The sequence below is a fragment of the Monodelphis domestica genome, chromosome 2 (genome assembly GCF_027887165.1).
Source record: "Monodelphis domestica isolate mMonDom1 chromosome 2, mMonDom1.pri, whole genome shotgun sequence".
NCBI classification, from domain to species: Eukaryota; Metazoa; Chordata; class Mammalia; order Didelphimorphia; family Didelphidae; genus Monodelphis; species Monodelphis domestica.
Window position 1 is genome coordinate 256,623,936 of NC_077228.1, and position 26,231 is coordinate 256,650,166.

Consider the following 26,231-nt stretch of genomic DNA (forward strand, 5'->3'; position numbering starts at 1 on the left):
GCTGTTTCGCCAAATCATTGGCTTCCAATCGTCTAATTCTGTTCTTTATGGACTGGTTTTCCTTTTTGTTTTGGTCTATCCTGATTGTCGTAGCTTCCAGCTGTTTCTCCAATTGGGAGTTGTTGTCATTTAAAGTGTTATTTTCTTTTTGAACTATTTCCCACTTTTCTTGCCAGAAGGCTTCCATCTTTTTGATAAGCTGCAATTTAAATTCTTCAATAGCTTGTGGACAATTTCCATTTTTTTGGAAGGTATTGGCGCATTTATTTGTATTTCCTCTTCTATTTCCTTTGTAGCATGGGTTTCCCCCCATTATAATTTATCCAGGGTCAACCCCTTTTTCTTGTTTTTCTTAGTGTTGGGAAGTTGTTGTTTTTGGGCACTGTTTGCCATCACTGTGGTGGTTTTTCCTTTCCTCTCCAGTTAGAAATCTGAGTGAGATGGGCAGGCTCTCTGTGTATGGAGAAGGATCATGGATTTTGGCTGACACCAGCTCTCGAGTCTCTGTAGCTTCCGCTGTTTGCTGCCCCTCTCTGTGCTATCTCCCTGTTGGAGCCCAAGGTCTGAGCTCCTTAGCCTCCTGGGGCCTCAGGTCTAGCTGCTCTCAGGGGTAGGGTCCTTAGTGTTCTCAGTCAGCTGCCAAGGACCCAGAGGTGCCCCTCACTCACTCACTGATTTTAGCAAGTCCTGACTCTGTCTCTGGCTCTGTAGGTGGGGTGGGGGAGGGTGGAGCAGCTCACCTTTTGGTGGAAGATTTTTAAGCCCCTTATGGTGTGGAAATACCCAAATCCCATGTACCTTCAATGCTGTGCCTTAGTCCCATTGTTCATATGAATTTGGGTTTTTTTTTGGCTTTTTGAGGTAGTCTGTATCAGTATGTAGTGAGGAGAGAAAGAGTCCTGTGTCTAGACTGCAGCCATGTTTACCCAGAAATCCAGGTATGCATTCTTTTAAACCTCTTTGGGCATTGTTCCAAATTGCCTTACAGAATGGTTGAATCAATTTACAATTCCAGCAACAATGCATTAGTGTTACAATTTTGCCACAATCCCTCCAACATTTTATTTTTTCTTTTATCGTCAATTTGCTAGATTTGCATTTTTTAATTATGAGAGACTTAGAACACTCTTTCATGTGTTTATTAATAGTTTTGATTTCCTTAAAAGAGCTAAAATGTTTTATGGAATTACCAACTTTTTGAAAGAAAGATATGTTAGATCTGGAAAAGTGTTAGAGGCTATCTAGTCCACATCCCTTCTTTTACAAATAATCAAACTGAAGTTCAAATCACTAGCCCAAGGTCACACAAGTAATAAATAGTAGTATTACTGGAAATTGAAACAGATTGTCTAATTGCATACCCAATGCTCTTTTCAGGATTAATTAAATTAACTATTAAAGTGATTACCAGATTTAAGTCCTGGCTTATTTGTAAGTCTTTTCTTGTTAGTTGCTATTGCACTAAGAATCATTTTAGGGATTCCACTGGATTCTGAGGCTTATTTTTTTCTCTGTTGTAGTATTTTTAAAAAGTCCTCAGAAATGGATGAAAGGACAGTATAAATTCTTTAGTTGGAAGCATTGCTACTTTCAATATTGCCCAAAGGACTATAAAACCCTACATACCCTTTGACCCAGCCATACCACTACTAACTGTGTATCTCAGAGGGATTTTTAAAAAAAGGAAAAGGATCTAAGTGTGCAAAAATATTTACAGCAGGTCTTTGTGGTGGCAAAAAGTATAAATTGAGGAGACGCCCTCAATTGGGTAATGTCAGAATGAGTTGTGGTATGTGATCATGAAGGAGTACTATAAGATAAGATACTATGCTATAAGAAACGACGAGCAGGATACTTTCTGAAATACCTGGAAAGATATGAACAAATCAAATACAAAGTGAAGTGAGCAGAATCAGGAGAACAGTGTAAAAAATAACTAGTAAAATTGTACAGTGATCATCTGTGAATGATTTTGCTATTCTCAGCAATACAGTGATCCAAGACAGTTTCAAAGAACTTGTGATGAAAAATACTCTCCACCTTCAGAGATAGAATTGAGGGAGTTTGAATGCATGTTAAAGCATAGTTTTTTTTTCTTTTTCTTCTTTCTATTGTCTGTTTTTCTTTCACAACAAAAATAATGTGGAAATCTGTTTTACTTGACTATACATATATATCCCATGTAAAATCACTTGTCTTTTCAATGAATGGGGAAGAGAAGGAAGGAAGAATAGAATTTTGAACTTAAATTAAAAAAAAAATGAATGTTAAAGGGGACAGCTGGGTGGCTTAGTGGATTGAGAGCCAGGCCTAGAGGTTGGAGGTCCTAGGTTCAAATCTGGCTTCAGATATTTCCTAGCTGTGTGACCCTGGGCAAGTCACTTAACCCCCATGGTGGAGCCCTTACTGCTCTTCTGCCTTGATTCTAAGAAAGGTGGTAAAGGTTTTTTAAAAAACAAATGTTAAAAGTTATTTTTATGTGTAATTGCAAAAAAAAAAAATCAATTAAACAGAAGGAAGGAAGGAATTGGCATAAATATAGAAAAAAACACCAAAGAGTAAAAATAAGTTCTGTAGGAAATAAAGACAAGCTGGGCAATTTGGGAACTACTTTGTTAACTTTAATATGTAACTAAAAACTATTTAATATTAGTTCACATTTTCATTGCCTTCTTTTTCTTATATTTAGTAGTGTTCGTGTCGATTTTAAGTTCCTAATTTAAAGAATTTTTGGATTTCCAGTGGTTATTGCATCTCTCTCTCTCTCTCTCTCTCTCTCTCTCTCTCTCTCTCTCTCTCTCTCTCTCTCTCTCTCCCCCTCCCTCCCTCCCCCTCCCCCTCTCTCTCTCCCTCCCTCCCTCTCTCCTTCCCTCCCTCCCTCCCTCCATTGTGGCCTTTAGCTGGATAAAAGCCCCAATGGTATATTGGGTTATTGGCTCAGCTTAGACACTGGGAAAAAAAATGTTTCCTTCTTTCACTTAATCCTTGTTCCCTTCCCAAACACTATGGTGTTTTTGGTTTGTTTTTGTTCTTTTAAGTTAAAAGATAAGGAGAGCCTCTTCATTGTTCTTGTTCAGTTGTTTCAGTCATGTCTAATGCTTCATGACCCCATTTAGCAAAGATACTGGAGTGCTTTACCATTTTCTTCTCCAGCTCATTTTATAGATGAGGAAACTGAGTCAACAAGGTTAAATTACTTGCCCAGGGCCACATAGTTAGTGTCTGAGAAGACATTTAGAAAAATGAGTCTTTCTGACTTTAGGACTGGTTCTACCCACTGCACCACCCAACTACCCATCTTGGCTACACTCATCTCTTTACGTACTGCATGAACTAAAGGATGGCTTTGGTTCTCTGTTTTCTTTAGAACACGGTTTCTAAGTATGGCTCTCAGTTCCAAGGTAATTCACAGCATGATGCCTTGGAATTTCTCCTCTGGCTTTTGGATCGTGTACATGAAGATTTGGACAGTTCATCTTCTGGGCAGACATCTGAAAAGGTGAGCCACAGTAATTAAGTCAGACTTGTGTATTAAGGGATTTTTAAAAGGTCCTTTTGGGCATTAATAACACAGAGAACATGTGTCAACAATGTGTTAGCAGCTTTTTATTAGACATATTAATAGAGCAGAGTGATGACTTGTATTAACCAAAATATCGAATATTCTAAAATTTATTTTTTACTTTGGCAGATCTTTTCATTATTGCAGTTGACAAAGTTTGAACTGGGAATTTGTAACTTCCATAATAGTAATCCAAATAACATTGCAAAGATTAAACTCTGAAGAAGCTGTTCAACATTATTTATATATTGAGTTTGGGCAAAGTTTGAACAAGGAACTTGTAATTCTTCCAAAACAGTAAGGCAAATAAATTATATTGTGAAGATTTAACTCTGAAGAAATTGCTCAGCCTTATTCATGTATTGAGTTTTGGAGCATCATGAACTAGAATTCATAGAATTTTTTGTAGGCTATAGTAAAATATGGGCAAGAGGCTATCCCTTCCTCCTTAAATTTTCTGCCTCTGTTCTTTAACCTCTCCTATCTACTTAACTCAGTCTACTTCATATTATAAATAGTTGGATGATAGATGGAGGATTTGGAACTATGTTAAGTGTAGGGATACAAATACAAGCAAAAAAAAAAAGACAATGCCTCAAGTAGTTTAAATTCTAAAGGGGAAAGATAGTACTTTAAGGAGAGTAGAAAGGAGAGAGGAAATGGGGGGGGGGTACCTGCATAGGTGTAGGAGGCTAGTTAAGATGTTCTAAGAGCCAAGAGTTGAGCCTGGAGAGAAGTGGACACTGATGATACTGTGATCTTACAGTTAAAGGAAGATTCCAAGAAAGGAGGCATTTTCAAGAGTGAGAAGTCTATTCAATGTGGAGGCAGGAAATTTCTACCGTATATAAGGTACTGTGATAGTGTAGGTTCATAAAGATAAAAATTAAATGCATTTTTTTGCCCTTGATGAGCTTGTGGTTTGCTGGAAAGATACAACACAGTTACAGAGAAGCAAGTACAACATGATTTCAAGAAAGGAGAGTACACTAATTACTAGGGGTATCAGAAAAAATTTTATATATGAAGTATCCTGACCTTAGCCTGTTATTGTTCAGTTGTTTGACTAGTATCCAGCTCTTGTTTTGCCCTTCTTTCATGGAGTTGTTACTAAGACAGAAAGATTAAAAAATAATTGCCTTTTCTAATCCTCTTTCATTTGAGAACCTTCTCTTTTAGTTTATAATAGCTTCAATTTATCTTGCTTGTATCTTGTTTGTACAAAGTTGTTTGCATGTGTACTCTGCATTAAATTTGAGCTCCTTAGTGATCTGGGGCTTCCTTTGTAATGCTAGTGTTTAACATAGTACCTGACATATAGTAAGCATGTAGAAGCACTGAAAAAAAAACATGTAGGTTAGGCAAATGAGGTTAAGTGATTTGCTTGGGGTCACACAGCTAGACAATGTTTGTGGTCAGATTTGAACCTTAGTCTTTCCAACTCCAAGCCTGGTGTTCTATCTACTGAGCCTCCTAAACTGCCCATAGAAAAGACTTCTTAAATAAGGTGCAATTTTACCTGGGGCTTGAAGGAAACCAGGAAATCCAGGAGGTGGTGATGAGGAGAGAGAGCATTCCATACATGGAAAAGACCCAAGGAAAATGCTTGGAATTGGGAAATGGACTTCAAAATCTTTCTGGTATCGGAAACCATGGACAGCTGGTTGGCATAGTAGCTAAAGTAAAGCCTGGAGTCAGGAAAACTCACCATTGTGAGTTCAAATCTGGCCTTAGAAACTGTGATATGGAAATCACTTTAAAAGACTGATATATATTAATTTAAGGTCGCCAAGGAATTCAGCTATGTAATTCCTAAATGAAAACTCAAGTCAGCAGTCAACCTTTAATGGAGTTTTTAATTACAAACAGGAGGAAGAAAGGTATTAAAGAGAGAGAGAGAGAGAGAGAGAGAGAGAGAAAGGGGAGAGAAGGGAATAGGGCTTAAATACCCACTCTGCTTAGGCTGGGCCAAAGGCCCAAGGCCTTGGATAGCCGAGGCAAAGAAAAGAGATCACTCACGTGACCAAAATGGAGAAACAGTCTCAGGGACTCCACTCCAAGCACCAGGCTCCAACCACCACACTCTCCTCCACCCAGGAAGTTCCAGCACTCCTGAGCTCTCCTCTCCCTCACTTCCTGTGTCTCCCCTGTGCCAATGGTGGCTCTAGATTAACCCAGGACTGCCCAGAGCTCTGTCCCCTTTGCACATGTCTGTTGAAGGCCATATTCTCAAATAATTAAATCTTGAGCTTTGCTGCAGCCCTTTCTAAATCCTGTTACCTTGAGTAGGGTGGAGATTGTAGTTTCCAAGACCTGATTCGGTCATTCCAAGTATCTCTATTGTTATTGATCAGGATCAGGAAATAGCCAAATCCCATCCTCTAAAGAATGGTTTGAACAGGGTTGAGTAGTTTTGAAATTCACAAAACTTAATTAGCTCTCTGACCCTGGGCAAGTCACAACTCTATTTGCATCCTTTATTCATCTTTTTTTTTTAGTGTATTTTTTTTTTTAATTTTAATATTATTTTATTTGGTCGTTTTCATACATTATTCACTGGAAACAAAGATCGTTTTCTTTTCCTCCCCCCCCCCCCCCCCCCCCCGCCTTTCCCTCTCCCATAGCCGACGCATGATTCCACTGGTTATCACATGTGTTCTTGGCTCGAACCCATTTCCCTGTTGTTGGAGTTTGCATTATAGTGTTCATTTAGAGTCTCTCCTCAGTCTTATCTCCTCCAACCCTGTGGTCGAGCAGTTGCTTTTCATCGGTGTTTTTACTCCCACAGTTTATCCTCTGCTTGTGGGTAGTATTTTTTTTTAGATCCCTGCAGATTGTTCAGGGAAATTGCATTGATACTTATGGAGAAGTCCATCACCTTCGATTGTACCACAATGTATCAGTCTCTGTGTATAATGTTTTCCTGGTTCTGCTCCTTTCGCTCTGCATCACTTCCTGGAGGTTGTTCCAGTTCACATGGAATTCCTCCACTTTATTATTCCTTTTAGCACAATAATATTCCATCACCAACATATACCACAATTTGTTTAGCCATTCCCCAATTGAGGGGCATCCCCTCATTTTCCAATTTTTGGCCACCACAAAGAGCGCAGCTATGAATATTTTTGTACAAGTCTTTTTGTCCATTATCTCTTTGGGGTACAAGCCCAGCAGTGCTATGGCTGGATCAAAGGGCAGACAGTCTTTTATCGCCCTTTGGGCATAGTTCCAAATTGCCCTCCAGAATGGTTGGATCAATTCACAACTCCACCAGCAATGAATTAATGTCCCCACTTTGCCACATCCCCTCCAGCATTCATTACTTTGCATAGCTGTCATGTTAGCCAATCTGCTAGGTGTGAGATGATACCTGAGAGTTGTTTTGATTTGCATCTCTCTGATTATAAGAGATGTAGAGCACTTTTTCATGTGCTTATTAATAGTTTTGATTTCTTTGGCTGAGAATTGCCTGTTCATGTCCCTTGCCCATTTGTCAATTGGAGAATGGCTTGATTTTTTGTACAATTGATTTAGTTCTTTATAAATTTTAGTAATTAAACCCTTGTCAGAGGTTTTTATGAAGATTGTTTCCCAATTTGTTGCTACCCTTCTGATTTTGGTTACATTGGTTTTGTTTGTACAAAAACTTTTTAATTTGATGTAATCCAGATTATTTATTTTGCATTTTGTAATTCTTTCTAATTCTTGCTTGGTTTTGAAGTATTTCCCTTCCCAAAGGTCTGACATGTATACTATTCTGTGTTCGCCTAATTTTCTTATAGTTTCCTTCTTTATGTTCAAGTCATTCATCCATTTTGAATTTATCTTGGTGTAGGGTGTGAGGTGTTGATCTAAGCCTAATCTTTCCCACACTGTCCTCCAATTTTCCCAACAGTTTTTATGAAATAGTGGATTTTTGTCCCAAAAGCTGGGATCTTTGGGTTTGTCATATACTGTCTTGCTGAGGTTGCTTGCCCCCAGTCTATTCCACTGATCCTCCTTTCTGTCTCTTAGCCAGTACCAAATTGTTTTGATGACCGCTGCTTTATAATATAGTCTGAGATCTGGGACTGCAAGACCCCCTTCCTTTGTATTTTTTTTCATTAATTCCCTGGGTATCCTTGATCTTTTGTTTTTCCAAATGAACTTTGTTATGTTTTTTTCTAAATCAGTAAAAAAAATTTTTGGGAGTTCCATGGGTATGGCACTAAATAGATAGATGAGTTTGGGTAGGATGGTCATTTTTATTATATTGGCTCGTCCTACCCATGAGCAGTTAATGTTCTTCCAATTGTTCAAGTCTAGTTTTAGTTGTGTGGAAAGTGTTTTGTAGTTGTGTTCATATAGATCCTGTGTTTGTCTCGGGAGATAGATTCCTAAGTATTTTATTTTGTCTTGGGTAATTTTGAATGGGATTTCTCTTTCTAGTTCTTGCTGCTGAGCTGTGTTGGAATTATATAGAAATGCTGATGACTTATGTGGGTTTATTTTGTATCCTGCAACTTTGCTAAAGTTGTTGATTATTTCAATTAGCTTTTTGGTTGAATCTCTAGGATTCTTTAAGTAGACCATCATGTCATCTGCAAAGAGTGATAATTTGGTCTCCTCCTTGCCTATTTTGATGCCTTCAATTTCTTTTTCTTCTCTAATTGCTACTGCTAGTGTTTCTAATACAATGTCAAATAATAGAGGTGATAATGGGCATCCTTGTTTCACTCCTGATCTTAATGGGAATGGATTTAGTTTATCCCCATTGCAGATGATATTAGCTGATGGTTTTAGATATATACTGTTTATTATTTTTAGGAATGACCCTTCTATTCCTATGCTTTCTAGTGTTTTTAGTAGGAATGGGTGTTGTATTTTATCAAAGGCTTTTTCTGCATCTATTGAGATAATCATGTGATTCTTGTTGGTTTGCTTGTTGATGTGGTCAATTATGTGGATAGTTTTCCTAATGTTGAACCAGCCCTGCATCCCTGGTATGAATCCTACTTGATCATGGTGGATGACCCTTCTAATCACTTGCTGGAGTCTTTTTGCTAGTATCCTATTTAAGATTTTTGCATCTATATTCATTAGGGAGATTGGCCTATAGTTTTCTTTCTCTGTTTTTGGCCTGCCTGGCTTTGGAATTAGTACCATGCTTGTGTCATAAAAGGAGTTTGGTAGGACTCCCTCTTTGCTTATTATGTCGAATAGTTTGTATAATATTGGGGTTAACTGTTCTCTAAATGTTTGATAGAATTCACTGGTGAATCCATCAGGCCCTGGGGATTTTTTCTTAGGCAGTTCTTTGATGGCTTGATGGATTTCAATTTCTGATATGGGATTATTTAAGAAAACTATTTCTTCTTCTGTTAGTCTAGGCAATTTATATTTTTGTAAATATTCATCCATATCACCTAGATTGGTAAATTTATTGCCATATAGTTGGGCAAAGTAGTTTTTAATGATTGCCTTAATTTCCTCTTCATTTGAGGTGAGATCCCCCTTTTCATCCTTGATGCTATTAATTTGCCTTTCTTCTTTCCTTTTTTTAATTAAATTAACCAGTACTTTGTCTATTTTGTCTGTTTTTTCAAAGTACCAGCTTCTAGTCTTGTTTATTAGCTCAATAGTTCTGTCACTTTCTATTTTATTAATTTCTCCCTTAATTTTTAGGATCTCTAGTATGGTTTTCTTCTGGGGGTTTTTAATTTGTTCATTCTCAAGTTTTTTGATTTGCATTTCCAATTCCTTGGTCTCTGTCCTCCCTAATTTGTTAATATATGCACTCAGGGATATGAATTTTCCTCTAAGTACTGCCTTGGCTGCATCCCATAAGGTTTGAAAGGATGTTTCGCCGTTGTCATTTTCTTCAACGAAATTGTTAATTGTTTCTATGATTTCTTCTCTAACTATCCGATTTTGGAGTATCATGTTATTTAATTTCCAATTAATTTTTGATTTGGGTCTCCATGTACCCTTGCCGATCAATATTTTAATTGCCTTGTGATCTGAAAAGGCTGCAGTTAATATTTCTGCTTTTCTGCATTTAAGTGCCATGTTTCTATGACCTAGTGTATGATCTATTTTTGTGAATGTGCCATGTGGTGCTGAAAAGAAGGTGTATTCTTTTTTGTCCCTATTTATTTTTCTCCATATGTCTATTAATTCTAATTTTTCTAAGATTTCATTCACCTCTTTTACCTCTTTCTTATTTATTTTTTGATTTGATTTATCTAAATTTGATAGTGGTTGGTTCAAGTCTCCCACTAATATGGTTTTACTGTCTAATTCCTCCTTCAATTCTCCTAGTTTCTCTATTAAAAATTTGGATGCTATACCATTTGGTGCATACATGTTGATTAGTGATATTTCCTCATTGTCTATACTTCCTTTTAGCAGAATATATTTACCTTCCCTGTCCCTTTTGATCAGGTCTATTTGTACTTTGGCTTTGTCAGATATCATGATTGCAACTCCTGCCTTCTTTCTATCGGTTGAGGCCCAAAAGGTCTTACTCCAACCTTTAATTCTAACCTTGTGAGTGTCAACCCGTCTCATATGTGTTTCTTGAAGACAACATATGGTAGGGTTTTGTGTTCTAATCCAATCTGCTATTTGTCTGCGTTTTATGGGTGAGTTCATCCCATTCACGTTCAAAGTTATGATTGTTATTTGTGGATTCGCTGGCATTTTGATGTCTTCCCCTAGTTCTGACCTTTCTTCTTTAGCTTTCTCCTTTTGAACCAGTGATTTACTTTAGGTCAGTCCCCCTAGTCCCCTCCCTTGAGATGCTTCCCTTTCTAGCCCCTCCCTTTTTATGCTCCCTTCCCCTCCCCCCTCTCCTTCCCTCCCTTTTTGTGCTCCCTCCCCCCTCCCCCTCCTTAATTTTCCTTTCTTTCTTGCCCTAATGGATAAGATAGAATTCAGGATCCCACTGGATCTAGATGTTCTTCCCTCTCAGATTTGATTTCACTGAGAGTAAGGTTTAAGTACTTCCACTTCACGCTCTCTTCCTCTCCTTCTCATATGAGAGTTCTTCCCCTCCCCTTCCCATGTGTATCTTTATATGGGAAAGTTTATTCTATTGATTCCCCCCCTATTTCTTGAAGTTAATCTTAGTATTATCACGGTTCCCCCCTCCCTTTTCCTTTTTTTGCCCCAACTTTCCCCAAATCTTCTTGATTCCTCAATCTTTCCCTATGCATGTTTCTTCTAACTACTCTTATGATGATACAATTTATGAGAGTTACACAAAACATTTTCCCCACATATTAATATATATAATTAGATGTAAATGTAGTCCTTATAGAAGAGAGTTTGACTTAAAGAGAAAGATAAGATTTATCTCCTTTTCCCTTTCTTTCATATTTACCTTTTCATGTTTCTCTTGCTTTCTGTGCTTGGATATCGAACTTTCCACAGAGCTCTGGTCTTTTCTTAGCAAATGCTTGGAAATCTTCTATTTTGTTGAATGCCCATACTTTCCCCTGGAAGTATATAGTCAGTTTTGCTGGGTAGTTGATTCTTGGTTGGAGACCCAGCTCTCTTGCCTTTCTAAATATCGTGTTCCATGCTTTGCGGTCTCTTAGTGTGTTAGCCGCTAAGTCATGTGTGATCCTTATGGGAGCCCCCTTATATCTGAAGCTCTTCTTCTTGGCTTCTTGTAGGATTTTCTCCTTTACTTGGAAGCTCTTGAATTTGGCAATTACATTCCTAGGGGTTGTCTTTTGGGGATTTAGTATAGAAGGTGTTCTATGAATCCTTTCTATTTCTATTTTGCCCCCTTGCTCCAGAACGTGGGGGCAATTTTCTTTTATAATCTCCTCTAGAATAAAATCCAATTTGTTGTTTACCTCTGGTTTTTCTGGGAGACCGATGATACGGAGATTTTCTCGTCTTCCTCTGTTCTCCAGGTCCGTGACCTTCTCAGTGAGATATTTTATGTTTTCTTCCAATTCATTAATTGTTTGGGTTTGCTTTATTGATTCTTGCTGTTTTATCATCTCACTTTCTTCTAGGTGCTTGATTCTGGTCATTAGGGACTGGATTTGCTTTTCAGCCTTGTCTGCCCTTGTATTGGATGCTTCGAGTTCTTTTTCCAATTGAGCAGTCTTATCTGTCAGACAGCTGATCTCTTTCTCCCATTTTTCTTTCCAGAAGGTTTCCATCTTTTGGATAAGTTCCAGTTTGAGATCTTCCAGAGCTTGTTGATAGTTTCCATTTTGGGAGGCGTGTTCTGAATTTTTTTGGATTTCCTCTTCATTCTCCTCTTTCCCTTGGGTACTTCCACCGTAAAAGTTTTCAATAGTCACTTTTTTCCCTTTCTTCCTGGAGGCTTGATTTTGGGCCATGTGAGCCATCCCTTTGGTGATTTTATTTCCCTTTCCTTTTTGGTCTGGGGTCTGGGTTATAAGAGCGGTTTTTCTGTGAATTTAGGTTGCTTCAGACTAGTTCTTCCCAGCCTGGAGCCCAGGTATTCAGCTCCGCCCAGATAATCAGCACGCGTTGTTCAGCGCAGCCCGCCCGAAGTCCGCTGGCTTCTCCAGTGAAAGCGCCCTGAGACGTTTTTTCCTGGCAGTCCCCAGATCCCAAGGACCCTGGAGTGCCCCCCCAGACAGAGACGCTCCCCACTCACTCGCTGTCCCGGTGAGCGCTCAGGTAGCTCACTCTGGTTTAGTGGGGGAGGTGGGGTGGGGGAAGGGCGGCTCAGTTCACTTTTCTGTGCAAGCTTTTCCTTCTTATTTTAGTGTGGAAATGTTCAAGCCCCACGTACCTTTGCCTCTGTGGGGTACTGGGGAGTCCTTCTGTTCCTCCAAAGGTGATTTTATGCTCCTTTGATGTAGTCTATTTCGTTCGGTGCTGGGGAGAGGAAATGTTCCGCGTCTAGATTGCAGCCATGATTACCCGGAAGTCCTTTATTCATCTTTTAAAAATGAGCTGGAAAAGGAAATGACAAGCCACATCAGTATCAAGAAAACACTACAAAAAGTTGGATACAACTGAAACAATTTGAGGATGACAACAATAAAAGCATAATCTCTAAAGAATCAAAATTATGTATGATCCATACAACAGTAGAGATATGTATAAAGTCTGTAGCTTGTTTCTGGTAATACAGATAAGACATAGGATAGGGGTGAGGAGTTAGGATGGAGAGATCAAACCTGTGATTTAATTTGTTCAGGGAATTCTAGTTTTAGGAGAGTTGTCTGGGAGGCACCAAGAAATTAAGTGATCTTTGACCCAAGGCTTTACAATTCTCAGTACAGTTCTCTATGATAAGGGAGTTGAAATAAAAGACTGATTTATTTTCATGGTCACATATCTAGTATGTTCTCTTAGTTGCCAAATCCAATGACTTTTTCTCAATACTTATCCTCCTTGACCTCTCTGCAGCCATAACATAGCTATTGATCACTCTTTCCTCCTTGATATTCTTTTCTCTTGGTTTTTGGGTACTCTTCCCTTCTGGTTCTTCTCTTACTTACGTGACCACATCTTGGAAACCTTTACTTAAATACTCATCCAGATTATTCCCTCCAACCACATTTGTGCCTTAGAGTTCTTTCCTGGGTCCTCTTTTCTTATCTCTCTAGATTACTTCACTTGATGATCTTATCAGCTTCTATGGATTTAAGTACTATCTCTATGCTGATGATTCTCAAATCTTTTCCTATGCCAGTCTCTGCACACTTCCAATCTTGTCTCTTTAACTGTCTTTTAGGCATCTCAAACTGCATGCCAATTAGACATCTTAAACTAACCATGTCCAAAATGGAACTCATTATCTTTCCTCCAGACATACCTCTATCAGTCATAAAAAACATTATCCTACCAGTCCCATAGTTTTCCAACATATGTATCAACCTGCATTCTCCACATTGTCACCCCACCATATCCAAGGTGTTGCCAAGGTGTGTTTCAACTTTATAACATCCCTCAATATGCCCCCTTCTGTCCTCTAACACTGCCATCATTCTAGTACAGGTCCCTGTCACCTCACATATGACCTGCTGGCAAGTCCTCCTGCCTCAAGTCTCTTCCCACTGTAATCCACCCTTCCTTCAGCTATTAAAGTGATTTTTCTAAAGTTCAGGTTTGATCATGTTTCTTTTACTAAAACTTCAGTCTCCATAATCCCTATTGTCCCTTCAATATCCCTTCAATCTCCATAATCCCTATTGTCTTCATAATCAAATCAAATGCTTTGTTGGGCATTCAAATCCCTTCATATCCTAGCCTCCTCCTATTTTTCCAATATTCTTACCCCTTCCTCTCTGCCAAATACTATTTGATCCACTTGCCTCTTTACTGTTCCTCCAACAAGATACTCCATCTCTCAGTCCTGGGCTTTTCCTCTGACTTTCCCCCATGCTTGGAATATTCTCCCTCATGATCTCTGGCTACTAACCTCCTTGGCTTTTTTTTCTTGGCTTCTTTTAGGTACCAATTAAAATGCCACTTTTTACTGGAAACCTTCCCCAATGCCTCTTAATTCTGGTGTCTTCCCTCTGATAACTATTTCCTATTTATCCTACATATGGCTTGCTTTGTATATCTTTGTTTGCATCTTGTCTTTCCCATTAGATTGCAAGCTCCTTAAAAGTAAGAATTGTGTTTTGCCTGCTTTTGTGTCCCCAGAGTTGTTAGATTTAAATTAGTTTTGAGCGTTAAATAGTTGTAGATAAGAGAGTGGGAGTCATAAACTGTGATAATTAAAATGTTTGGGAGCAAGGGAAATATATATATCAATTATGAACGCTGAAATATGTTTTCTACTGTGTCTTGGTTTTATATAAATATAAGATGGTCGCCAGGGAATATATTCCCAATTTATGAATATGCCCAAGCCAACTGGGTTTTATAGAGAAATTTAATTTATAATACACTGATTAATCAATAGAAAAAGAGAGAAAGTAAGAAAGGAATAAGAATGAAGGGCTTCAAGCCCAAGGCCTAGACCTCAGTCCTAAGAGATAAATCAGTCAGTTGGTTTTATCACTCACCCAAGATCTCTCTAGGTAAGGCTTCTCATGCCAACCTCAGGCTCCACCTTCAAGAGAGCCTCCTTTCAAGAAATGTTTCCAGAGAATCCTCCTCCTGAGTTCTCCTTCTACAGCCTCCTTCAAGACCTCTCCAGGAGCTCTCCCTCCAGGACCTCTCTCTCAGACCTCCTTCAGAGCATCCACCTCTTCAGAGCATCCACTCCACTCCCTCTCAGTCCTCAGCTCCCGCTATCTTTAAGCCCACAATCTAAGTTCCCTCCCCTCAGTTCTCACATCTACTGTTGATGTCTCCCCTGTGCCAATGGTGGCTCTAGCTTAACCCAGGACTGCCCAGAGGTCAGCCCCCTTTGCACATGTCTGTTGAAGGTCATATTCTCAAATAATTAAATCTTGATCTTTGCTGCAGCCCTTCCTAAATCCTGTTACTCTGAGTAGGGTGGAGATTGTAGTTTCCAAGACCTGGTTCTGTCATTCCAAGTATCTCTATTGTATCAATTCTAAAATCAATCATGACTCAAAGAACTTCCTGTTCTATGTTTAAGCATAGGTCAAAGCCCTTTCCATTGTTTAGCAAAAGGTTTCTGTCCTAAAGTAGTCTTAAGTAGGGAGGAGAAGGATCCTCCCATGTCAAGGAGTTTCATATTCCAATAGAGTTCTTACTATTAGTAGGAAATTGTTTCCAAGTATGAAATTTCCCAGTGGGGAAATTTCCAACATTCATAAGTCTAAGAAATTTTAAGGTTTACAGAGTTTAATACAGTGCAATGAAAATGCCAAATTAAGTGAGGCATAGCAATAATAGTATGTTTTGCAATGCTTAAAGACTTACAAAGTGATTGGGTTGACTTAAAATAGACAAGGGAATAAAAATTCCCTTTCACAGTATATACCTCCACTAAAGTTATATTTATATATGTTATTCCATTAGAACTTGGAGGTACTCCTAAGTTGTTGATGGATATTTAAAAACAAAAGAAAAAAAGGAAAAAGTTAGGTAGATTCTAGCAAATTGAAATGGGTTTGGGGATGGACTTTATGTTTTTCAGCAAAATTTCAAGCTGAATAATGTTGTCCATGAGATGATAAAATTTTGAAGAGTTGTGATGATCCATTCAACTATAAACTCACACATAGAATAATTCTGATTGGCTTCAATGGAATTTATATATCTATTATATATGCTTTGTAATATTTGAGTCCCATATCCCTTTCAAACTTGTTGTAGGCTCTAGGACAGTGATGGTGAACTGATGGCATAGGTGCCAAAGATGGCATGCAGAGAGCTCTCTGTGGGCACACAGCTGCCCTTCCCCCTCCCCTCCAGAGTTCATTACTAGAAAGGCAGAAGGACTTGCTCACTTCCCCCCTCTTTACCAAGCCTGAAGACTTTTTTTTCACATCACCTGCCCCTCTGTCAAGCAGCCCAATCGGAGCCTTCCTCCCTCCTGTGGAAGAGGCATGAAGAGAGAAAGATTTTGAAGGACAAAACAAGATGCAAGAGACTAAAAGGAAATAAAATCATTCCTAGATAACTTTTTCCAGTGTAGAGTGGCTAATGGGATTGAATTATGCAAGAGAAAAAGAAAGAAAAAGTCACAAGAACTCAAACAAAAGTTTGTGATGTAAAGATTAAAACTTAGGGAATATGGGGAGACTGAGGCATCTGAGGCAGGTAGAAATTAGTTTCTCTCTGCAAGGAGTATTATATTTTTTAGAGGTTTTATTGAAGATTAAGGATTAAAGAAAATACAGGATAAGAAACACGTGTCCAGGCCATAGAGTGGCCTAGACACAACCTCACCTACATTATGAAAAAAAGCCACATCTGCCCCAAGCGGTAGTCTAAGACCCTCAAAAGCCTTTGAAGCAGCTTAAATACCTTCTCAATCTTGGCCCAGGTGAGATTACAAGGCATTCTGGGGAAGTGGAGCAAAGGCTTGTGGGGATTGTAGTCCTGTATTCGAGTCTATTTTTTTAAAGTGACCAATACAGAGACACATAATTTCAATTCCCTAAAGATTACTGTTGATAAAGATAATATTATAGAAACATTCACAGAAGACCCACCTAGCTTAGTTAATTCTGTTAATGATTTTATGGCAGAGGTATTCTTTGTAAATGCATCTAGTTTGAATCCAGAAGCTGGTACCTTCCATCCAGCAGTGAGTGATGTAGATAAGAAAATATTTACTGATAATGAAGCTGACATTACTTTGGACACAAAGATTATCATATTCAAAGTAGTGGAGGTGACATTTCAGTTAAATTTGAATCTGGGGATGGAATGGCAGGCTTAGTAATAACCAAGGATTCAATTAGTGCCAATGTTCTAAATGGCAAAGGGGTATCTGGCCAAAGTAAGAGCCATGGTTTAGATTCGTGTTCCATTGAAGACTTCATTGGGAATGAATCAAATCAAGAAGAATTAACTGAGTTACATATGCAACTGGCAGGGGGTGGCAAGGACAAGAGTACTAATTCAGTGGCAATAAACTCTTTAGCTACACACAGGCCAGAACCATATGTATGGATTAAGGTGGGGAAAAAGAACTATAAGGCTCTCTTAGATATGGGTGCTTCAAAATCTGTCCTAAAGACATGTCCAGGGGATACCGACATAGGGGGTATGGTTTCTGTAGCTAGAGCAACGGGACAAATTCAACAAGTCCCTGAGCTCAAAAGCACTATGGTTAAACTAGGTCCTCTCACCATAGATCATACCTTCTTGTTGATTCCATCGTGCCCAGACAATCTTTTTGTGCAAGATACAGGCAACATTACAATGTGAAAAATCTGGGGAAATTTATTTGCATCTTCCCAAGAATTCACTGAAGCACTATCCGTTGTTATACTTAGAACAACTTGAGGAAGAACCTGAAAAGAGTTAAGTTGTGACTTCTATGCATAACATACCCAGCTTAGGGGGTGTTTGCAAAATACCAAAATTATATGGGTCAGATTAAATTGATTACTCCTGTTAGAATTGAGGTCAGTGAAGGGATACTACCTAAGATACCACAATACAAGTTGAGTAAAGAAGCAAGAGAAGGGATAACACCCATCACAAATAGCTTGCTTGAGCAAGGTATATTGAGACCTATGGTATCTGAATATAGTAGCCCAATATTAACTATTAAAAAGAATAAGGTAAATGATTATGGCACTCATGCATGGAGATTTGTGATGGATTTGAGGGCTGTGAATAATTTCATTAGGAAGAGACATACTGTAACACCATCTCCAAATGACATTATAACTCAGATACCTGCAGAAGCTAGGTGGTACACAATGTTGGACCTGAGCAACACTTACTTTACTATACCGTTGCACCCTGATTCTCAAAATATTTTTGTTTTTCAATACGGACAAACCCCAAACCCAAAACAAAAAGTCAAAACTATCAGAAAACCAAATAGAAATCTTAGATAACCCAATCTCAGAAAAGGAAATAGATTCATCTGTCTATAAAGGATAAAACTCCTGCTCCTGATGGATTCACAGGATAATTCTATCAAACTATTCAAAAACATTTAAAACCCATACTTCACAAGTTATTCTGAAAAATTTAGAAAGAAAGCACTCTATTATTATCAAAAGTAAGATAAATGTTGTTTTAATATTCCAAATAGAGAAACCCAGAAGGAAAGCTGTAGGCTGGTATTATTAATTAATATTGCCTCAAAAATTTTAAATAAAATCCTATTAAGTAGACTACAGCAATGTATCCAAGAAATAATTCATTAGAACCAAGATGGATTTATTCCTAAAAAAAAAAAGGATGGTTCAACATTATAAAAATAATCAGTTTAATCAGTAAAAACCAAAACATCCAAAATCATATGATCATCTTAAAAATGCAGAAAAAGACTTTAACAAAGTGCAACACTTATGATAAAATCCTTACAATGTATAGGCATAGAAGGATATTTTTTATTATCATTTAAAAATTATCTAAAACTGGAAGGAAGCATCATATTGTGGAAAGGAAACAAGACTGATAGTTGATGGGGGAAGGGGCAACTGGGAGTGGCAGTTGAGTCTTGTGACTAGCACTTCCTTCCTGCTGGGTTTACTTCCTTCCTGGTATTGGAGGTGGGAGGAGCATTGGCTTTGCAGTCTGGATTAGGAGTGCCTCTACATGGTTCAGCCTGAAGATATAGGCCCAACCAGCTCTTAAAGTTAGAACTATTCTTGTTGCTTTATATCCACTGCTAAGATTCTGAAATTGACAAAACTAGCACAGATATAGCGGTAGAAGGGAGTGGGAGAAACCCTCCACCAGCCTGTGAGGCCTGGCCTCTGCTCCAAAGCTAAGAAGAACTCCAACCTTATTTAGGGACCTCCCTCTTCCCTTTTCCCCTGATATCTCTCCAATCCAAACTGGTATTAAAATTTCTCTTATTAGAATATCGCAGTCAGATAAGTGTACTATCTTTTCTGGGCATAGAGGGAGCAGAACATCAGCTCAGTCATCAATAACAAACAGTCCTTATCGAACCCCCTGCTGCTGCCTCTCGGCAGAGGATTCTCTCACCTTTGCCTCACCAGCAGCAATATTCCTTCTCTCCCTTAAACTCCTTCATTCCCTGCTACAAACCTTCCTTATCCCCTGTTCTTTCACATCCTCCCCATCTTTCCAAATAAATATTACAATATGCATTTGAAATATACTATAATTTTTTTCCAATGAATAAAAAAGTAATGCAAGGATTCCCACTCTCCCCAGTTATATTTGCTGTAGTTCTGGAAATTCTAATAGTAATAAGACAAGATAAAAGAATTCAAGGAATAAAGTATAGATAGGTAAAGAGGAGATAAAAACTATTTTTCTGGGGCAGCTGGGTAACTCATGGATTGAAAGCCAAGGCTAGAGACGCGAGGTCCTAGGTTCAAATCTGATCTCAGACAGATCCAGCTGTGTGACCCTGGGCAAGTCACTTAACCCTCATTGCCTAACCCTTACCACTCTTCTGCCTTGGAACCAATACACAGTGTTGATTCCAAGATGGAAGGTAAGGATTTTCAAAACAAAGCAAAACAAAAAATGATTTTTCTTTGGATGATAGGATGGTTTACTTGGAAAACCCAAGGTAATCAGCAAAAATACTTATTGACATGGTTAATATCTTAAGCAGAGTACCAGGCTACAAAATAAATCTTCAGAAATCAACATTTCTAGAAAATAATAATAAAACACAAGGATCAATAATAATAGCAGGAAAACAAATCCTATTTTAGAGAACCATGAAATACATAAAATATCTGGTGATTGACCTTCCAAAGCACACTAAAGTTTTGTATAAATTCAATTTTACAAAGTAGTCCTTAAAGAAATTCTTAATTAAACATAAAAATTCAACATAAATAGTTGGAGGCTATTCAGTGTTCATGGCTAGGTTATGTCAATATAATAAAAATGCCAACACTACCAAATTAATTTGTACTTTTAATGTTATGCCAATCAAATTACCAAGCAGATATTTGTAAAACGTGATAAATATATAACAAAATTTATTTAGAAAAACAAATATCTGGACTATTGAGAGGCATTATGAAAAATGAGGACGAAGGGGGAATAATAGCACTTCTAGACCTCAAACTATTTTAAAAAGCAGCAGTCATCAAAAACATTTGCTATTGGTTGAAATATAGAAATAGATCAGTAGACCAGACTAGACAAGAGGGAATCAATAACAAGAAAGCTCAACATTACCCAGTGTTTTTTTTTTTTTAATAAAAGCAAAATTGCTGGAAAGTCTGGAAAGTAGAATGACAGAAATTAAGTTTAAATCTACATCTTACTCCATATTCCACAGTACATTCTAAATCAGTTTTTGACTTTGTGATTAAAGGTTATATTATGAACAAATTAGAAGCAGATCATATCCCTTTCACAGCTACAGGTAGGAGATAAATTCTTTTTAATTTTAATTTAATTTTGTTTTAGAATTGAACAATTTAATTTAATTAATTGATTTAGAATATTTTTCCATGGTTACATGATTCATGTTCTTTTCTCCCTCCCCCCTCCCCCCATAACCCTCCCGAGTAATTCCACTGGGTTTTACATGTCTTTGATCAGGACCTATTTCCATATTATTATTTACATTAGGGTGATCTCTTAGAGTCTACATCCCCAATCATATCCCCATCGACCCATATGATTGAGCAGTTTTTTTTCTTCTGTGTTTCTATTTCCATAGTTCTTTCTCTGGATGTGGATAGCATTCCTTCTCATAAAATCCCTCAGAATTGTCCTGGATCATTGCATTGCTGCTAGTAGAGAAGTCCATTACATTTGATTGTGCCATAGTGTATCAGTCTCTGTGTATATGATTCTCCTGATTTTGCTCCTTTCATTTTGCATCAATTCCTGGAGGTTGTTCCAGTTCACATGGAATTCCTTCCGTTCATTATTCCTTTTAGCACAATAGTATTCCCTCACCAACAGATACCACAATTTGTTCAGCCATTCCCCAATCGAAGGACATTCCCTCATTTTCCAATTTTTTGCCACCACAGAGAGTGTGGCTATAAATATTCTTGTACAAGACATTTTCCTTATTATTTCTTTGGGGTATAAACCTTTGGGCTGGATCAAAAGGCAGACAGCCCCTTAAAGCCCTTTGAGCATAGTTCCAAATTGCCATCCAGAATGGTTGTATCAGTTCACAAGTAGGAAATATATTCTTAATCAGGTAAGAGATAGTACAACTAAAAGACAGATAAACTTAATTTATATGAATTTTTAAAGCTTCTGCTCCAATAAAGTTAATGTACTTGGATAATAAAAAAATAAATGGAAAAAAATTGTATCTGATTTCTCTGATAAGGGCTAGGTGTCTAAGATATATAAACAACTAATAAATATGTAAGTGTTAAAAAAATATGAAAAACATCTCTCAAAAGAAGAATTGCAAATTATTCACAACCACATGGAAAAATGCTCTAAATTAGTAATAATAAGAGAAATGCTAATCAAAACAACTCTGAAATTTTACTTTATCCTGGACAGATTGGTAAAGAAATGATCAATAAATGATAATGGTATTACAGGAGTTGTGACTGATAAGCATACTAAAACATTGTTGTTGGAACAGTGATGTGATACGATCATTTTGGAAAGTAATTTGGAATTATGTGATAAAGTGACTAAAATATTCATACATTTTGAACCAAAAACTTCATTATTTAACTTATATCCTAAGGAGAAGAGAAGATTTTAGAAACAATTACATTTTCTGGTGTGACACCAACTGGCAGATCCTAAAGGATAGCTCCCTCCATTGAAGAGGAATTGTCACCACCATCTTTTGGAGTGTGAAGACAACTATCAAAAAGAAAGATACAAGAAGTATAAGCTGGATAGCAAAGAAACCTGTTACATGGAGCAATAAATGACTGTCATCTCTTGGGAACAGAGTAAAACAGAGAGATAGAAATTATGAAAGGCAAAAATATTAGATATAACTATTGAAAATATCTTCAGGTGAAATCCCTGGGAAACAAAACATGATGTAGACAGGTTGAGGAAACTATCAGAGGTGAACTTTACATTTCATTTCTTATCTCCATATATTCAGTCTCTCCTCCTTTGAGTGCTAAAGTTCTACATCTTTCTTGAATGAATTTTTGGCCCAAGTACAGAAAAATTGAATATTGTGTCTGATCCCAGTTTGGAATTGGTTCAGCAAGACCAAGGAGAGACAAAAGGAGCAAGGGAGTCTAAGTTGGTGAGCAGGGAAGCATTGAAGTGGTTGATGTTGGAGTTTAGAGTGAGTCTGGTATAGCCAGCTTAACTTTACTGGCTTAATATTGCTTTACTGAGTAAATGAAAATACTTATCTAACCTTCATTTTCCTCTTTCTTTGCAGCCTCAGCCAGAACCCAGCAAAAATTTGGTACAAACTCTATCATCAAATCAGCCTTCTCAAAGACAGAGTTTTGTTCAGAATCACTTTCAAGCCCAGTATAGGTAAGAAAGGAAAAAGCATGGATTTCTTCCCCCAATGTCTCTGTAAATCTGTTTAGAAATAAAAATTCTCAAATGTTGAGATTTATACCTTGACTGGTATTGCTAAAAAAGTATATGTTAAAGAAAGTTTAGGACAAGCAGCCTTATTTGGGAAAGCCCTTGAAGTTTTAAACTTTCTGAAGTTTAAGAACTTGATCAAACAATTATTTGAATACCTACTTTTCTAGAACTGTGGAAGATTCAAAAGAAATATTATCATATTTCTTACGCTCAATAATAATGCTTTAAGATTTGCAAAGTACTTTACAAAGGTTATCTCATTGATCTTCACCACAATTCTGGGAGGTAGGTGATACTGTTACCTCCACTTCTAAAGACAGAGAAAGAAATTGAGGCTGAGAGAGGTTAAATGACTTCTCTAGGGTCAGTAGGTTCAGTAGAATGTATCTGAAATTGGATTAGAACTTAGCTACTACTAACTCCAGGACCAGTCACCTAGCTGGATAGGAGAGAAGGCATTCTATTGATATGTTCAGAGGTTTGAAGGTGGGAATACTTACTGATATGTACTTCCCAACTGGTCTAAATTGGAGAGAAAAAGTGAAAGAATTAGAACAGAATATTTGATAAGGTTGCATATTTAAGGTGGGGCTTCATGTTGGATTGGAAAGTTTGATCTTAAATCATTAGGCAGAAGAATTCTTTTTTGCCCATATCTTTTAAAAAAAGACACGTGATTTCATAGGTAGAAAAAGTTCCCAGTGAGAAATTCACTTTATCAAAGCATATGATACTTGCTTTGCAATTTGTAATCTTAGAAAATTTATTGGGTCACTTAGCACTTAAGTAACTTGCCCAGGATCACAAAGCCAGTACACATCAATAGAACAACTTGAACCAGTGTATTATTAGTCTAAAACTAGTTCTGTGGTTACTATGCCAAGTTGCTTGGTTCCTTTAAATTTTAAAGGGTTTATTGGTATTTTCAATTATTTTAAAATTAAAGTTCTATAATGAATGGGCTAAGTAAATAAATTGTGTAATATCTGGAACAAGGAAAGTGGTAGTCATGTTCGGCGTATTCTTTGTGAATTCAAGAACATAAAGTATTGATGTGAGGACTACATTTTTGAGGGACTTTGATGAGTGAGAAGGTATTCAAAGAAGGGTAACTCAGGTGGTGAGGGAATGAACTTTTGAAAAAAAAATGGTTTTTTTAACCTGAAGAGAAGACCTAAGAAAATTATTGCAGCTTTAAGTACTTTAAGGATTGTTATTTAGGAAATTGACTGGACTTATTCTTCTTTTTCTCAAAAGTTAGAATGAGGATGAATTTAATTCAACAAAAAATGTATTAAGCATCTTTAAGCACTGTCCTTTCTGCTGAGACATACAATAAAAAATTACTCCCTCAAGAGACTCACATCTTACTGATCACATATAGAAGGTAGATATATGAGTAAATATAGCATGACTTAAGAGCAGATAATGCACTAAAAATTGTAGGAACAGGGAAAATTTCTTTGAGGAGGTGATTATATCAGTGAAATCACAGGCCCCTGTCTCTAACTCTACATAGAAAAAATGTCCCCAATGGTTCCATATCATCAGTAAAAGCTATATAGATAAAATAGAGAGGTCAGGGCAGTGTCTTGGGAGACTCTCATACCCGATAATAAGGACATAGTTGATGATCCAACATACGAGGCTGGGAGAATACAAAGGTAGAGGGAGTAGAAGAGGTTTCTTCGTGATTAAAAAGCTATAGAGAGGTCAAGTAGTATCAGGTCTAAGAAAGGACCACCAGATTTATTAGTTACAAGATTTCTGAAAAAAGAGTTTTTTGATATTTGGAGGACTTCCAGGTAAACGTGGTCCTTTCCTCAGCACCCACCAATATAGACTACCTCAAAAGACCAAAAAAACCAAATTTATGAGAACAAAGTGACTCTATAGTAGGGCACAGCATTGAAGGTACGTGGGATTTGGGCATTTCCACACTATAAGGGGGTGAAAAAGCTCCCACCAAAACAGGAGCTAATCTACCCTCCTCCACCACATCTACGGAGCCAGAGTCAGAGCCAGCACATGCCAGAATCAGTGAGTGAGCGAGGGGCACCTCTAGAGTGAGTAAGGGGCACCTCTAGGTCCTTGGGAGCTGACTAAGACCACCAAAGACCTACCCCTGAGAGCAGCTACACCTGAAACCCCAGCAGACTGAAGGGCACAGACTGTAGGTGCTCACAGGAAGATAGCAAAGAGAAGGGCAGCAAACAGCAGAAGCTGCAGAGATTCAGGAGCTTGCCTCAGGCAACATCCTTATTCCTTAACTCCCTACACAGAGAGCCTGCCCATCTCATTCAGATTTCTGACTAAAAAGGGATGGAAAAACCTCCACAGTGATGGCAAATTCTGCTCAGGAGCAACAACCTCCCTCCACCAAAAAAATAAGAAGAGTGGGTTGACCCTGGAAATTTTTTAAGGAGGTAAAACCCAGACTACAGAGGAAATAGAGAAGGAAATTCAAATAAACCCCAAACCTTCCAAAAACAAAATGGAAATTATCCACAAGCTCTTGAAGAATTTAAATTGGAGCTTATCAAAAAGATGGAGGCCTTCTGGCAAGAAAAGCGTAAAATAGTTCAAAGAGAAAAAAATAACAGTTTAAAGGACAACAACTCCCAATTGGAGAAACAGCTGGAAGCCACAAAAAGCAGGATAGCCCAAACTGAAAAGGAAAACCAGTCTTTAATGACCAGAATCAGGCAACTGGAAAGCTTCCAAAACAGCAAGAATTAATAAAGCAGTCAAAAGACTGATAAAATAGAAGAAAACATTAACTATCTAACTCACAAGTTGACAGATCAGGAAAACAGCAAGGAGAGACAATTTGAGAATGATTTGTCTACCTGAAAACTTAGAAATAAACAGAAATCTTGACATCATACTACAAGAAATCATCCAAGAAAACTGCCCTCATGTTCTTGAACAAGGGGGGAAAATAGACATTGAAAGAGTTCAAAGAACACCCTCTACTCAAAATCCCCCCAAAAAACTCGTAGGAATGTAATTGCCAAATTCCAGAGCTTTCAAGCTAAGGAGAAAATTCTACAAGAAACCAAAAAGAGACAATTTGGATACCAAGGAGCACCAATCAGGATCACACAAGAACTGGCAGCTTCCACACTAAAGGACCAAAAGGCCTGGAACATGATATTCAGAAAGGCAAGAGAATTGGGTCTTCAACCAAGGATCACCTATCCATCAAAACTGACTCTATACTTCTAGGGGAAAGTATGGGCATACAAGAAAATAGAAGATTTCCACATATTTATAAAGAAAAGTCCAGAACTATGTGGAATGTTTGATTTCCAAACACAAAGATCAAGAGAAACATGAAAAGGTAAATGAGAAAGAGAGGGAAAAGGGGAAAAATGTTTTTTATCAAACTTTCTTCTTTAAGGGCTACAATTAGATCAAATTATATATATTAACATATGGGGAAAATGTTATTTGTAACTGTAATAAAGATGTAAACTGAAGGGAACTATTACAACTTGAAATGGAGATGGTAAACTGAAGGAGAACCTGTTTCTTCAGCAATGATTGCTGTTCTCTGGCTGGCTGAGGGATGCCATCACACAGGGATGCTGGTACACTGCTCTGGGGTTTACTCTAGGGTCTGCCTACTGATCCC

The 26,231-nt window shown here is 37.7% G+C and overlaps 1 protein-coding gene across 2 annotated transcripts in view; it reads left to right on the forward strand.

Annotated features, from left to right (window-relative positions):
* The window catches only part of USP43 (ubiquitin specific peptidase 43), a 162,082-nt gene that overhangs the window by 32,699 nt on the left and 103,152 nt on the right, over window positions 1–26,231 (forward strand). For both annotated transcript variants that reach the window (XM_056817514.1, XM_056817515.1), the window contains exons 2-3: window positions 3,368–3,499; window positions 22,434–22,534. In XM_056817514.1, coding sequence (XP_056673492.1) covers window positions 3,368–3,499; window positions 22,434–22,534 — 233 coding nt within the window. The remainder of the gene's footprint in view (window positions 1–3,367; window positions 3,500–22,433; window positions 22,535–26,231) is intronic.